The sequence below is a fragment of the Kogia breviceps genome, chromosome 7, assembly GCF_026419965.1.
Source record: "Kogia breviceps isolate mKogBre1 chromosome 7, mKogBre1 haplotype 1, whole genome shotgun sequence".
Lineage (NCBI taxonomy): Eukaryota > Metazoa > Chordata > Mammalia > Artiodactyla > Physeteridae > Kogia > Kogia breviceps.
Genome location: NC_081316.1, coordinates 108,777,947 through 108,790,766, shown reverse-complemented (window position 1 = coordinate 108,790,766; position 12,820 = coordinate 108,777,947). Strand labels below are relative to the sequence as shown.

General features: G+C 36.0%; 1 protein-coding gene across 6 annotated transcripts in view; it reads right to left on the bottom strand.

Annotated features, from left to right (window-relative positions):
• Positions 1-12,820, bottom strand: part of ARHGEF12 (Rho guanine nucleotide exchange factor 12) — a 139,905-nt gene that overhangs the window by 63,672 nt on the left and 63,413 nt on the right. For 3 of the 6 annotated variants that reach the window (XM_059067871.2, XM_067039149.1, XM_067039147.1), the window contains exons 3-4: positions 11,710-11,795; positions 10,028-10,084 (exon numbers count right to left, since the gene is read on the bottom strand). In XM_059067871.2, the coding sequence (XP_058923854.1) occupies positions 10,028-10,084; positions 11,710-11,795 (143 nt within the window). The remainder of the gene's footprint in view (positions 1-10,027; positions 10,085-11,709; positions 11,796-12,820) is intronic. The other 3 variants (XM_059067872.2, XM_067039150.1, XM_067039148.1) reach the window with 1 other exon arrangement.

Sequence of the window (12,820 nt, the reverse complement as noted above, 5' to 3'; positions counted from 1 at the left end):
GTATTTTGTTGAGGATTTTTGCATCTATATTCAGCAAAGATTCTGGCCTGTAATTTTTTATAATGTCTTTGTCTGGTTTTGGTATCAGGTGGCCTCACAGAATGAATTTCGGAGTGTTCCCTCCTCCTCAATTTTTTGGACTAGCTTAAGAAGGATAGGTATAAGTTCTTTATATGTTTGGTAGGATTCCCCTGTGAAGCCATCTGGTCCAGGACTTTTGTTTGCTGGGAGTTTTTTTTTTTTTTTTTTAAATTATAGACTCAACTTCACTTCTAGTGATCGGTCTGTTCAAGTTGTCTGTTTCTTCTTGACTCAGTCTTGGAAGGCAGTATGTTTCTAGAAATGTGTCCATTTGTTCTAGGTTGTCTGATTTGTTGGCATATATCTGTTCATAGTATTCTCTTATGATTTTCTGTATCTCTGTGGTATCAGATGCTATTTCTCCTCTTTCATTTCTTTTTTTTAATTTGTTTTGTTTTTTGTTATTTTTTTAATTGAAGTATTGTTGATTTACAATGTTGTGTTAATTACTGCTGTACAGAAAAGTGACTCAGTTATACATATATACACATTCTTTTTCATATTCTCTTCCATTATGGTTTATCACAGGATATTAAATATAGTTCCCTGTGCTACACAGTAGGACATTAATGTTTATCCATTCTATATATACCAGTTTGCATCTGCTAATCCCAAACTCCCAATCCATCCTCTCCCACCCCTCTCCCCCTTGGTAATCACAAGTCTACTGTTTACGTCTATGATTCTGTTTCTGTTTCATAGATAGGTTCATTTGTGTCATATTTTAGGTTCTACATATAAATGATATCACATGGTATTTGTCTTTCTCTTTCTGACTTACTTCACTTAGTATGATAATCTCTAGCTGCATCCATGTTGCTGCAAATGTGGCATTATTTTGTTCTTTTTTATGGCTGAGTAGTATTCCACTGTATATATGTACCACTTCTTCTTTATCCATTCATCTGTCAATGAAAGTTGTTTCCAGGTATTGGCTATTGCGAATAGTGCTGCTATGAACATAGGGGTGCATGTATCTTTTTGAATTATAGGTTTGTCTGGATAATGCCCAGGAGTGAGATTGCTGGAACATATAATAATTCTATTTTTAGTTTTCTGAGGAACCTCCATACTATTTTCCACAGTGGCTGCACCAACTTACATTCCCACCAAAAGTGTAGGAGGGTTCTCTTTTCTCCACACCCGTTCCAGCATTTGTTATTTGTAGACTTTTTAATTATGGCCATTCTGACAAGGGTGAGATGGTACCTCATTGTAGTTCTGATTTGCATTTCTCTAATAATTAGCAATGTTTAGCATCTTTTCATGTGCCTACTGGCCATCTGTATTTCTTCTTTGGAGAAATGTCTATTTAGGCCTTCTGCTCATTTTTCAATTGGGTTGTTTGTTTTTTTTGTGGTTGAGGTGTATGAGCTGTTTGTATATTTTGGAAATTAAGCCCTTGTTGGTCACATCATTTGCAAATATTTCCTCCCATTCTGTAGGTTGTCTTTTCATTTTGCTTACGGTTTCCTTTGATGTGCAAAAGCTTGTAAGCTCGAACAGGTCCTATTTGTTTATTTTTGGTTTTATTGTCTTTCATTTCTTATTTGCATCCTTTTTTCTTCTTGGTGAATCTGGCTAAAGGTTTATAGATTTTGTTTGTCTTTTCAAAAAACATCTTTTGGTTTCATTAACCTTTTCTATTGTTTTATCTCTAATTAATTTATTTCCTCTCTAATCTTTACTATATCCTTCCTTCTCCTGACTTTGGGCTTTGTGTGTTCTCTTTCTAAATCTTTTAGGTGGTGGTTAGGTTGTCATTTGAGATTTTTCTTGTTTCTTGAGAAAGGCCTGTATCACTATAAACTTCCCTCTTAGAACTGCTTTTGCTGCACCCATAGATTTTGGAAAGTTGTGTTTTCATTTTCATTTGTCTCGAGGTATTTCCCAATTTCCTTTTCGACTTCATCATTCACCCACTGGTTTTTCAGTAGCATACTGTTTAGTCTCTATTATGTTTGTTCTTTTCCTGTTTTTTTTCTGTAGTTGATTTCTAGTTCCATACTGTTGTGGTTGGAAATTATGCTTGATACAATTCCTATGCTCTTAAATTTGTTGAGGCTTGTTCTATAACCTGGTATGTGATCTATCCTGGAGAACGTTCCATGTGCACTTCAAAAGAATGTGTATTCTGCATTTTGGGGGGAATGTGGCATCCTGTAGGTATTAATTAAGTCGAAGTGATCTACTACTGTGTCATTTGAGACCTCTGTTGCCTTACTGACTTTCTGTCTGGATGATCTGTCCATTGAGGACAGTGGGGTGTTAATGCCTCCTACTATTATTGTATTACTGTCAGTTTCTCCCTTTACATCTGTTAGTATTTGCTTTGTATATTTAGGTGCTCCTATACTGGGTATGTATATCTTAATGAGTGTAATACTCTCTTCTTGTATTGATCCCTTCTTCATTGTATAATCCTTTGTATTGATTCCTTTATCCCTTCTCTGTCTTTCATTATAGCTTTTGTCTTAAAGTCTACTTTGTCTGATATGAGTATTGCTACCCCCACTTTCTTGTTGTTTCTGTTTGCATGAAATATCTTTTTCCATCCTCTCACTTTCAGTCTGTGTGGGTCTTTCACCCCGAAGTGAGTCTCTTGTAGGCAGCATATTGAAGGCTCTTGTTTTCTAATCTAGTCAGCCACCTTATGTCTTTTGATCGGAGCATTTAGTCCATTGACATTTAAAGGAATTATTGATAGGTATGTACTTATTGCCATTTTATTCCTTGTTTTGCAGTTGTTTTTGTAATTCTTTGTTCATTTCCTCTTCTTTTTGTTTCTGCCATTGTGGTTTGATGATTTTCTTTTGTAGTATGCTTGAATTCCTTTCTTCCTTTCTTTTACAGTACCCTCTACTATAGGGTTTTGATTTGTGCTTACCACTGGGTTCATATATGTTGACCCATAATTATATCTACTTGCTTTAAACTGATAATCATTTAAGTTCAAACATTCTAAAAGATCTACATTTTTTACTCCTCTCCCACACATTTTGTGTTTTTGAGGTCATATTTTACATCTTCATGCTTATCCCTTTACTGTTTATTGTATTTATAGTTGCTTTTACAATTTTTAAAAAGTGATCTTCAATCCTCACTGTATATTTACCAATCCCATTGCGATTTTCCCTTTCCTGTAGATTCTTACTTCTTTTCCATTTAGAGAAGACCTTTCAACATTTCTTTTCTGGTAGGCTTAGTATTGCTGAATTCTTTTAGTTTTTGCTTCTCTGAGAAATTATTTACCTCTCCTTCTATTCTAAACGATAATATTGCTGGGTAGAGTATCCTAGGTTGCAGGTTTCTCCCCTTCAGGACTTTGATGGCCTGCAAAGTTTCTGCAGAGAAATCAACTGATAGCCTTATGGGGATTCCCTTGTGTATGCCACTTTTTCTATTGCTGTCTTTAGACTTCTCTCTTTACCTTTAACTACATTTTGCCATTTTAATTATGATATGTCTTGGTGTGGGTTTGTTTGGGTTCATCTTGTTTGGGACCCTCTGTACTTTCTGTATCTGGGTATCTGTTTCCTTCTTTAGGTTTGAGAAGTTTTCAGTCATAATTTCTTCAAATACATATTTGATCCCCTTGTCTCTCTCTCTCCTCTTTCTGGAACCCTTTTAATATAAACATTGGCATGTTTTATATTATCCCAAAGTTCTCATATGTTGCTTTCATTTTTTTTTAATTTGTCTTTCTGTTTGTTGTTTTATTGGGTGATCTGCATTATTCTATCTTCTGGATCACTTATGCATTCTTCTGTGTCATTCAGTCTGCTATTCATTGCTTCTAGAGTGCTTTTTTTTTGCGTTACGCGGGCCTCTCACTGCTGTGGCCTCTCCTGTTGCGGAGCACAGGCTCCAGACATACAGGCTCAGAGGCCACGGCTCACGGGCCCAGCCGCTCCGCAGCACGTGGAATCCTCCCGGACTGGGGCATGAACCCGTGTCCCCTGCATCGGCAGGCGGACTCTCAACCACTGCACCACCAGGGAAGCCTTAGAGTGCTTTTTATCTCAGAAGTTGAATTATCTATTTTTTATTGGGTCTTCTTTATGGATTCTATTTCCATGTTAAAATGATCTGTGCTTAGATCAGTTCTCTTTCTTAATTCATTCAGCATTTTTATTATAAACTTCTTGAATTAATTATCTGGTAGACTGATTATCTGTTTCATTATTTATTTTTTCAGGGTTTTTCTCTTGCTCTTTTGAGAGTAGTTCCTCTTCCTTATCATTTTACTTAATGTTCTCTGTCTCTATGAATTTAGGTGAAACAGTTATCCATTGTGGTCTTGAGGGATGTTTTTATTTGAGAGCATCCCACTGTAGACTGTATATGCCAGTGTCTCTGGTGTGAGGGCTGAACTTGATGTAGATGCCAGCCACATTTTTCCTCAGGGTATGCCAGACACTATCACCTTGATAGGGGGTATGGCTGGTGTTGGGGGAACTAGAGGCTGCACAGGGTCTAAGGCTAGATTTCCTCTCTACTTAGTGGCAGTCACCACCTTGTCAGGGGTGGAGTCTGCTCTCAAGTTGCTGGAGCAGAATCTGATGGTCAGGCTCCAACTGGCTCTGCTCCTTTTAAGTGTGTGTTTTGTTGGCAAGCCAGTACCTGCATACTCCTCACAAGTGGAGTCTAGGCTTCTCCAGCCTTTCTATTTGTCCCACTGGTTCTCCAAGCAGCAAGGAGGCCTGTCTCCTCTACACAGGATCCCAGAACTGGGATGCCCAGTCTGTGGCTCCCCAGGGTGAGTGTCCACCCATGCTATCTCCCTTTTCCTCTTAGTTCCCTTCTAAGGGCAGAGATCTCAGCGTGATGTTTTTCTTCCCGACCTACCCAATTATGTGGGAATCTTTCTTGCAGCTTTGGTTGTATAGGAGTTTTTCTGCCAGATTCCAGTTAGTTTTCAGTGAGAATTTTTCCTCATGTGGATTATTTTTCATGTTTTTAGGAGTAGATGAGCTCCATATCCTCTTACTCCACCACCTTGATCCGCCTTTCCAATGCAGCATTTGAAACCCATATAAAAAAGACTGTTTTTTACTCAAAAGTGAACTACCAAGGATTGTATTTTGAAAGTGAAAAAAATTAAGTCTTTGTAATGCTTTGCTGTGGGGAAGGGAAGAAGTCTTTAAGGTATTCTGAAAAAGGTGAAAAAGTACTCTTAAGTTTCACTGTAATACATTCCTTGAACAATGCAACAACTATATTGCCAAACAGAAAACTAATGAAAATGCAAGGCAACATGCTAAACCTTTCATACTGCATTTACTTTAGGAAAAGCACATTAGTCTTTCTTCAGCTTTGATTTTATTACATGACCAAACTTCTCTAAGTCTCACCTCTTAAAAATTAGCTTCAGGGAAGGGTGTGGAGAAAGACCATGTGCAACTCCATAAAAACAGCTCATTTTTAAACTGCTGCCAGACATCATGTTTTATGAGTTAGACTTCAGATAATCCTTTGATTAAGAAGTTTCTTGATTCTAAATGCATAATGCTGGCAGCAAGAGGAGGCTTAAGTTCCAAGCATGCCGATTTCATTCTTTTAGACTATAACCAACAGTAAGTCTCTTTTCAAAGTTACATTTTCTTCTACCTTAAAATTTTTCAAAGCAAAGAAAAATCCAATTATGATGAATCAACATTGTATTCCATCAATTCTCTTTACTAAAATACTTCATCCCAATCTCAACAACCACTCATTCAAAACTCACTTAATTGAGTGACCCCAGTGTGTCAGGCATTATGGGAGACGCAAAGATGAATATAAATACAAATAACTTGATACAAAGCAGGATGTCAAAGTTCAGACAACAAAAGTAACTGGGTAAACCTAGGAAAGCCCTATGAAAGAGGCAGTATTTGAACCTAGGCCTTGAAGGATGGGGAGGATTCTCATAGTGAGTTACAGGAGATAATCCATTCAAAACAATGGGAATGGCATGAGCAAAGAAAGAGGACCAAGCCACATTTGGGAAAGGAAAATTTGGAGGACAGTCTGGTACCTTTGGGTGAACAGTACTAGATTAATGGAGAATGATGAACTGGAAACAAATTATGGCATATCTTAATAACTATTTGTACTTTCCCAAAAAGTGAATGACCAAATCCTTACTTTAGTAACACTCATCTGACTGAATACTGTAGAATGGAGAAAAGGAAGTGAATCAATGTGAAATAAACATGAAAGAAGGTTATGAGTCTATTAAAATAGTCTAATGACATGATGACAAACTGAACAAAGCAGTGGAGATGAAACCAAACAGCAGGGGGTGAAAAATAATGTGATGGCAGAACCAATTAAACCTGACAAGTAGTTGACAATAGAGGACAAGAGAAAGGGAGAAGTCAAAGATAAATTTAAGAAAATAAGACTAAATAAATGGGAAAATGACCATGCCATTAAAAGAATCAGGGAAATCAAGGGGAAGATTGATTTCCAGCCATAGTTAACAATGATAAATTCCAGATTGCTCATTTGTATTTGAAGGATAGTTAGAGTGCAAGTATTCAGCAAACAGTTATAAATATGAGACTGGAAACAGGGAGAAAGATCAGGGACAGAAACTTGAGTCATGCCTATATTTATAAGAAGGAAAAAGAAATCAAGTACAGAAAAGGCAAAACCATTATAAAGAGAAAAGAAGCAGGTTGATTTAATATTATATACACCAAAGAAAGGGCATCAACATTGCCCAATGGCACAAGGGGAAGGTGAGAACTGAGAAAAAGTTCATAAATTTTCAAGTTGGATATTTTGATTCACCTTCCAGATAGTATGTGTTCAGAAGTCAGATTTTAAGAGGTTAGGAAGTGAGTGATTTATGAGGACACAGAAGGTTCATGTAGAATGCTCTTTGCAAGGTTGAAGAAAAAACAGAGAATAATAACTTGGTGAGAGTAAAAATCAAACCAAGAAGTTTTCATTTTATAGATATGAGAAGCTGGAATTAAAAAAATATATGAATTAAAAGAAAACACACTCTGAAGTATCCAAACCTGGATATTTCAAGTACTAACAATTCGCTTCTGTTATGGACTAAATGTTTGTGTCACTCCCACAAAATTCATATGTTTAAACCTTAACCCTCAACATGACAGTACTTGGGGATGAGGCCTTTGGGGAGGAATTGGGGTTAAATAAGGTCATAAGAGTGAGGCCCTCATGCTGGGATTAGTATCCTTATAAAATACCAAACAGCTTGTTCTCTCTTTCCCTCTCTACACGTGCTTGCACCAAGGAAAAGGCCATGTGAGCACAAAGCAAGAAGGTGGCCGTCTTTAAACCCAGAAAAGAGCTCTCACCAGAACCTGACCAATGCTGGCAGCCTGACTGCATATTTCTAGTCTCCAAAACTGTGAGAAAATAAAGTTCTATTGTTTAAGCCAAGTCTCTGGTATTTTGCTATAGAAGCCCCTCTGGTATTTTATTACAGAAGTCTTTTTGAAACAGACTAAGACAGTTTCAAAACGACATGGTTTATTTTCTTGTACATAATATCATCAGCTATAATCTCTTCATGACACCAAGACAGAAGTTAGGAAGAAGCTGCAGACTAACTCAAAATTCCCCTGGCTAAATCTCTCATATTCCTCAAACCCCCACCATATTTCTCCATTACAATATTAGTAAGGAAAACAGAAAATTAAGTATCATTAAAACTGCAGATCAGAAAATATATCTGTACATGGTCAACAGACTCCAAAAGGTTCAGAGGGGAAAAGGAACAAATATTGACCTACTGGGCTGGGCAGAAACTTAACAAAGTGAATACAAAACAAACATTTGGTTTCCTCTTAAAATGAGCAAAGTAAATCTATCTCACAAAATGGCTCTAAAAATGGCTAGGAAAGTTTAAATAAATAATTTGTAAGTGAATGACTAGTATTTGTGTGAAGTACCCAGCTAACAATTTTACCCCAAGAAAAGACAATGTATAATCTTAAAAGTTAAAAGTGGGCTTGTTAAGAGACCCTACACTAAAGCAATGTCACCAGTTGCTATGATTCTACTCAGTCATATTCCAGTATTTCCAAGCTTTCCACAACTCTCTAGAGATTCCTTTTCACCCACGCTAACTGCACACAGTCTGAAGAAGTCTATTCACACAGGTGATAAAATATTTGTAATGTCAAAGAGATTTAAGTTAGCATGCTAACTCTGTTCTGATCAACTCATCCCTCTCAAAAGTGCTTTTTGAGAACTCATGGCTCAGTTCCTTCCAAAAAAGGTATTTCAAGGGTTCTCAAGAAACAAACACAGAGAAGCCACACCTTACTTCCCCATTACCACTTAAAATGTTTCTATTACTACCAAGCCAATGGCATGTCTGAACTAGTGTTAATATTCCCATCTCTGGTAAGAAAAATCTTAGTATACTATTTCTAGTCATGGATTCCTAAATTGTTAGTCTCATCCAAAGCAAACAGCAAGCTTTTGCATACATACCACAGATCTAGGAAAATGGTGGGGGAGATGAAATTACATTGCAAAGGTTGCTGGAAAAGAATGGTGCTATAAAGATAGTGTTCACATTCCTAAGAAGAGAATAAACCATAGGAAGTTCTTTATATAGAACAAAAAGACATAGAGTCTCAAGAACTTATGAGGAGCCAAATAACTTTGGAAGGAAGAAAAAGCATGAACTTGACATGCTACAGGGCATGGTACACATTACTGTAAAAGGTTTAACTACACAGAAAAAGTACTGGTCACATAAACCCAAGCAAAGAACTATATGTATGTGTCTAACACAGAAGCATTAACTGATTTATAACCAAACACAGGCCTCATAATACTAAATAGTACCTGACATTATGTGTTCAAGTGTCAGGAGATATAAATTATAAAGTGTCTTAAAAGGGAAAGGGGGCATTTTCATGTATTTTTTCCTTTCATGTGTATATCAAGCTAGGAAACAGCTACACCCAGGGAAACTTCCACTTGATAGACTTTTGGATCTATTGGAGAAGACCTGGTTTTCCTTTGAGGCCAAATTTGGAATCTTCTTTTAAAAAAAAACCTTACTGGTCTTTCAGAGATTATTTTAAAAGTGTAGGTTCCAGGCAGTGCTTCTCTTATCCACTTTTCTCAAAACACTAATTAGATGCCAAATCAAGAAAAGAGGACAGGTAAAACTATGCAGAAGAAAAGGAAAAGGAAAAATATGTCTGAAATTCACAAATATGGTTTATATTATCTTTGGAAGACAGGACATAGCCTGGAAATATTAGTGTTTAATTATCTGTTGCAAAATTTGACCATTCAGGTTAAAGCTGCTCTTTGTGAAGATTAGTTTTTAAAGGTGTCATTTCGAAATTTTCCCATTCAGAATAAGCTTTGGGGAAACTTATGAAAGGCAGAGACATTCTTCATGCTACAAAAATAAAATACTTAGGCTATTTTTGCTGTTGTAAATAAATTACACAAGAACAGGCACTTCCAGATGATGAGGCAATTGAAAATAAAGAAACAATTAAAAATAAAATTAAAATTCCGAAGAACTGCTAACACATCAAACTATACCAGTACTATACTTAGAGAAAAAGACTGGTAGCACTGATGAAATTCTACATGATCCAAACTCTGCAAATGGGACATGGGAAGAAAATGCCAAGAATTCAAAGCTCATCCATGTTATTTGGAGAAACTTGACCCAAACATATTAGAGATAATCACTTTCCTAACATGAACAAGACAAAAGAGAAGATGGGTAATGTGCCTATTCTTACTCTACAATGTTAGTTTCTAGCAACCTTAAGCTTCCACATCACAGCCACATTAAAACCCCAGGCTCCCTTTCCCTGCAATAGATCATGCCATGCAGAGCAGACACAAGAGACTGCAGTGAAAAAAAAGAAAGAAAGAAAGAAAAGAAACAGCATGAAGCAAGCTCCAAAGGTGCAAGGCTGAATTGGCTACATTAGCTTACCATATATCTCGGATCTACTCTCCTCTGAACTAGACTTTGTCTTCTTGGAGGAGCTATCTGCACAGGAGCGGGAGAAAAGGAGAGAGATATAGAAAATATGGAGACCAATGTAAGGGGAAAAATTCATGGGGGAAAAAAGAATGAATCATGATCAAGTTAAATCGTGCAAACACAAAGTATGAACATCACAGGTGATAGCCCTTAGAATAGTCATGAACAGCACAGGTAATGACATATTTTAGATTTATCAAAGAAAAGAGTGCAATAAAAATATGTTCAAACAAAACAATACATGAAAAGTCTACAAAATATATCATCTGACAATTGTAGAGATGACAAAAGCACTAAAAGCTGTAATAATCTCATTATGAAGCACTGAATACAACTTTGCTAATCTGTCTTTGGAGGTAGGCACGTCACAGATGACCAATACAGAGTAAGTCAATCTAACAAGACTATAATGCTTCGATGAGCATAGGGCAGAAACATGTGACCCTAATTATCAAGACAGTAACTAATCATATAAATGAAAGCCTCTGAGCCCTATGACATCAAAATTAGGTGTCAGAAATAAAGAATTTTTCTTAATGGAGATGCAAGAAGTTACATATTACATACTTCCACCACCAAAGCCTCCTAAATTGATGATTGGGATTTCATTTTTCACCTACCACCCAAGATGCAGGTAACTTAGTAGCTATTCACTTCCCATCCTTCCCTTCCTAGATAATATTTATATTTTTCAAAATAAACTAGCAGTCTATACTAAAAGTATAAACAATCTTAATTAGACACAAAAAATACTCCATTAAAATTTAAAAATTTTACTTCTAAGTGAAAACACTTAAAAATAGATATATTATATTTATGTAGCTGAGACCTTAGCATTTACTTACTTCATCTTTTGTCATAGGAACATACAAGTAATAAAAGAGTATATGAACAAAGAATAAGTTTCAAATGACAAAAGCAAAATTATCAAGCAATTTTTATAAATTAAATACTGAGTGAGTTTACAAGGTGAAAGCAAAGGAGCAAAGGCCTATATATTACAAGAGGGGTTCATCCTATACATACAAAATTAAGAATATAAACAGTCAAAAGTCCACCAGCATGAAAACTCTAGGAAAGATCAACACTACTGAGGTTGAAAGACACCTGTCTGAGTTTAGAATACTCTTTGAAGAAAAAGGGATTTCTATTAATTTGCTTATTCTAAAATGATGATCATTATTTTTAAATTATTTTATCTAATACTCCATTTACCATGATCACACCTGAATTTTTAGATGACTACAGAGTATGCAGTTGTTATCAAGCCTTGAGTTTAGCCTTGATTTTATAAACATACTACTGTTCATACCTAGGATTTGCCCACGTTCTTGGTCTGACCCAAATCGCCAATTATGATACAACAGCCATTTCTATTATCATCATTATTTTAAAATATAATAAAGTCTATAATGATGCTTCCATAGTGGAATCCATAGTGTTGAAAGTTAAAAATGCTTGGATTCCTCTTGAGTGCAAAGGTTTTATATTATGTAATTGAAGAGGAAGGAGAGCCTTATAAACAGATCAAACAGCTACTGCTGGGTGTTTCAGGTGGTCATGCAGCTTAAAGTGTTATTACTGGAAACTTCACTACTCTCAATATTCTTTGGCAGAACAAAGCGCTTTACCTGTGGGGTCAAAATCATGTGATGTACTGCGCTCAACTTTCTGCTTCTTATCTGTTGGTGACTCTCGGTTCAAAATACTTCCATGCCTAAATTAAATAAAAGCAATTAAATATTTTACTATAGGAAAATAACTGGAAGAAAAACTTAATTTAAAAATCCCAAGTGTGTCTTACAAAGAGAAACCAAGAAATCATTTTACCTTACACAGTTTCATAAACCTCTCTAATTTATATTTTTCAAGAAGTTTTAAAATTCAGTCTATACTAGGTTTAATACAGAGTCTATTTACCTGGTTATAAAAAGTGCTTAAAAATAATGAGTGGTATTTAGTAATAAAGTCTATTTTATTCTGAGAAATAACTGCTTAAAACCTTTTAGTGGTTTTCACAGGTTAGTAACTATTATTTCCATTTAACAGATAAGAGAACAGTACCTAAAAGTAATTAAACATATTCCCCAACCCTATGTACATTATGGCCAGGTTCAAAAACACTGTGTAAATACAGCATGGATGAGAACAGTTTTAAAAAAGAAAAATCTTAGGCAAGCCTTTTTTATTTTTTAATTGGGGTATAGTTGTTTTACAACGTTGTGTTAGTTTCTACTGTACAGTGGAGTTCCCTGCGCTATACAGCAGGTTCTTATTAGTTATCTATTTTATACATGTTAGTGTATACATGTCAATCCCAATCTCCCAGTTCATCCCACTCCCCCCACCCCCCCGCCCCTGCTCTCTCCCCTTGGTGTCCATACATTTGTTCTCTAGGGCCAGGCTCTCTTAAAGCCTGCCTTTAATTCTTGCCATAGAAGTCTTTCCAAGGCTCAGATGACATAAGAATTATTATTTTTCCTATGACCTACCCAATTATACTTGATCAGATAATGGCTGGGCAGCAAACAAGACCACTACTATAATACATACACTTCTAATTACTTGAAATGCCAAGATTAGCATTGGTATCCTGGACTATGCCATCACTAGAAATGATAAAAGTACCATAATAATTAGGAATGACATACTACCTACATTTTAAATAATACGTACAACAGTTAAGATGAGAGAGAAAAAAGATGCTGAAGAATGAGTACTGAGGAAGAGGCATTTAATCCC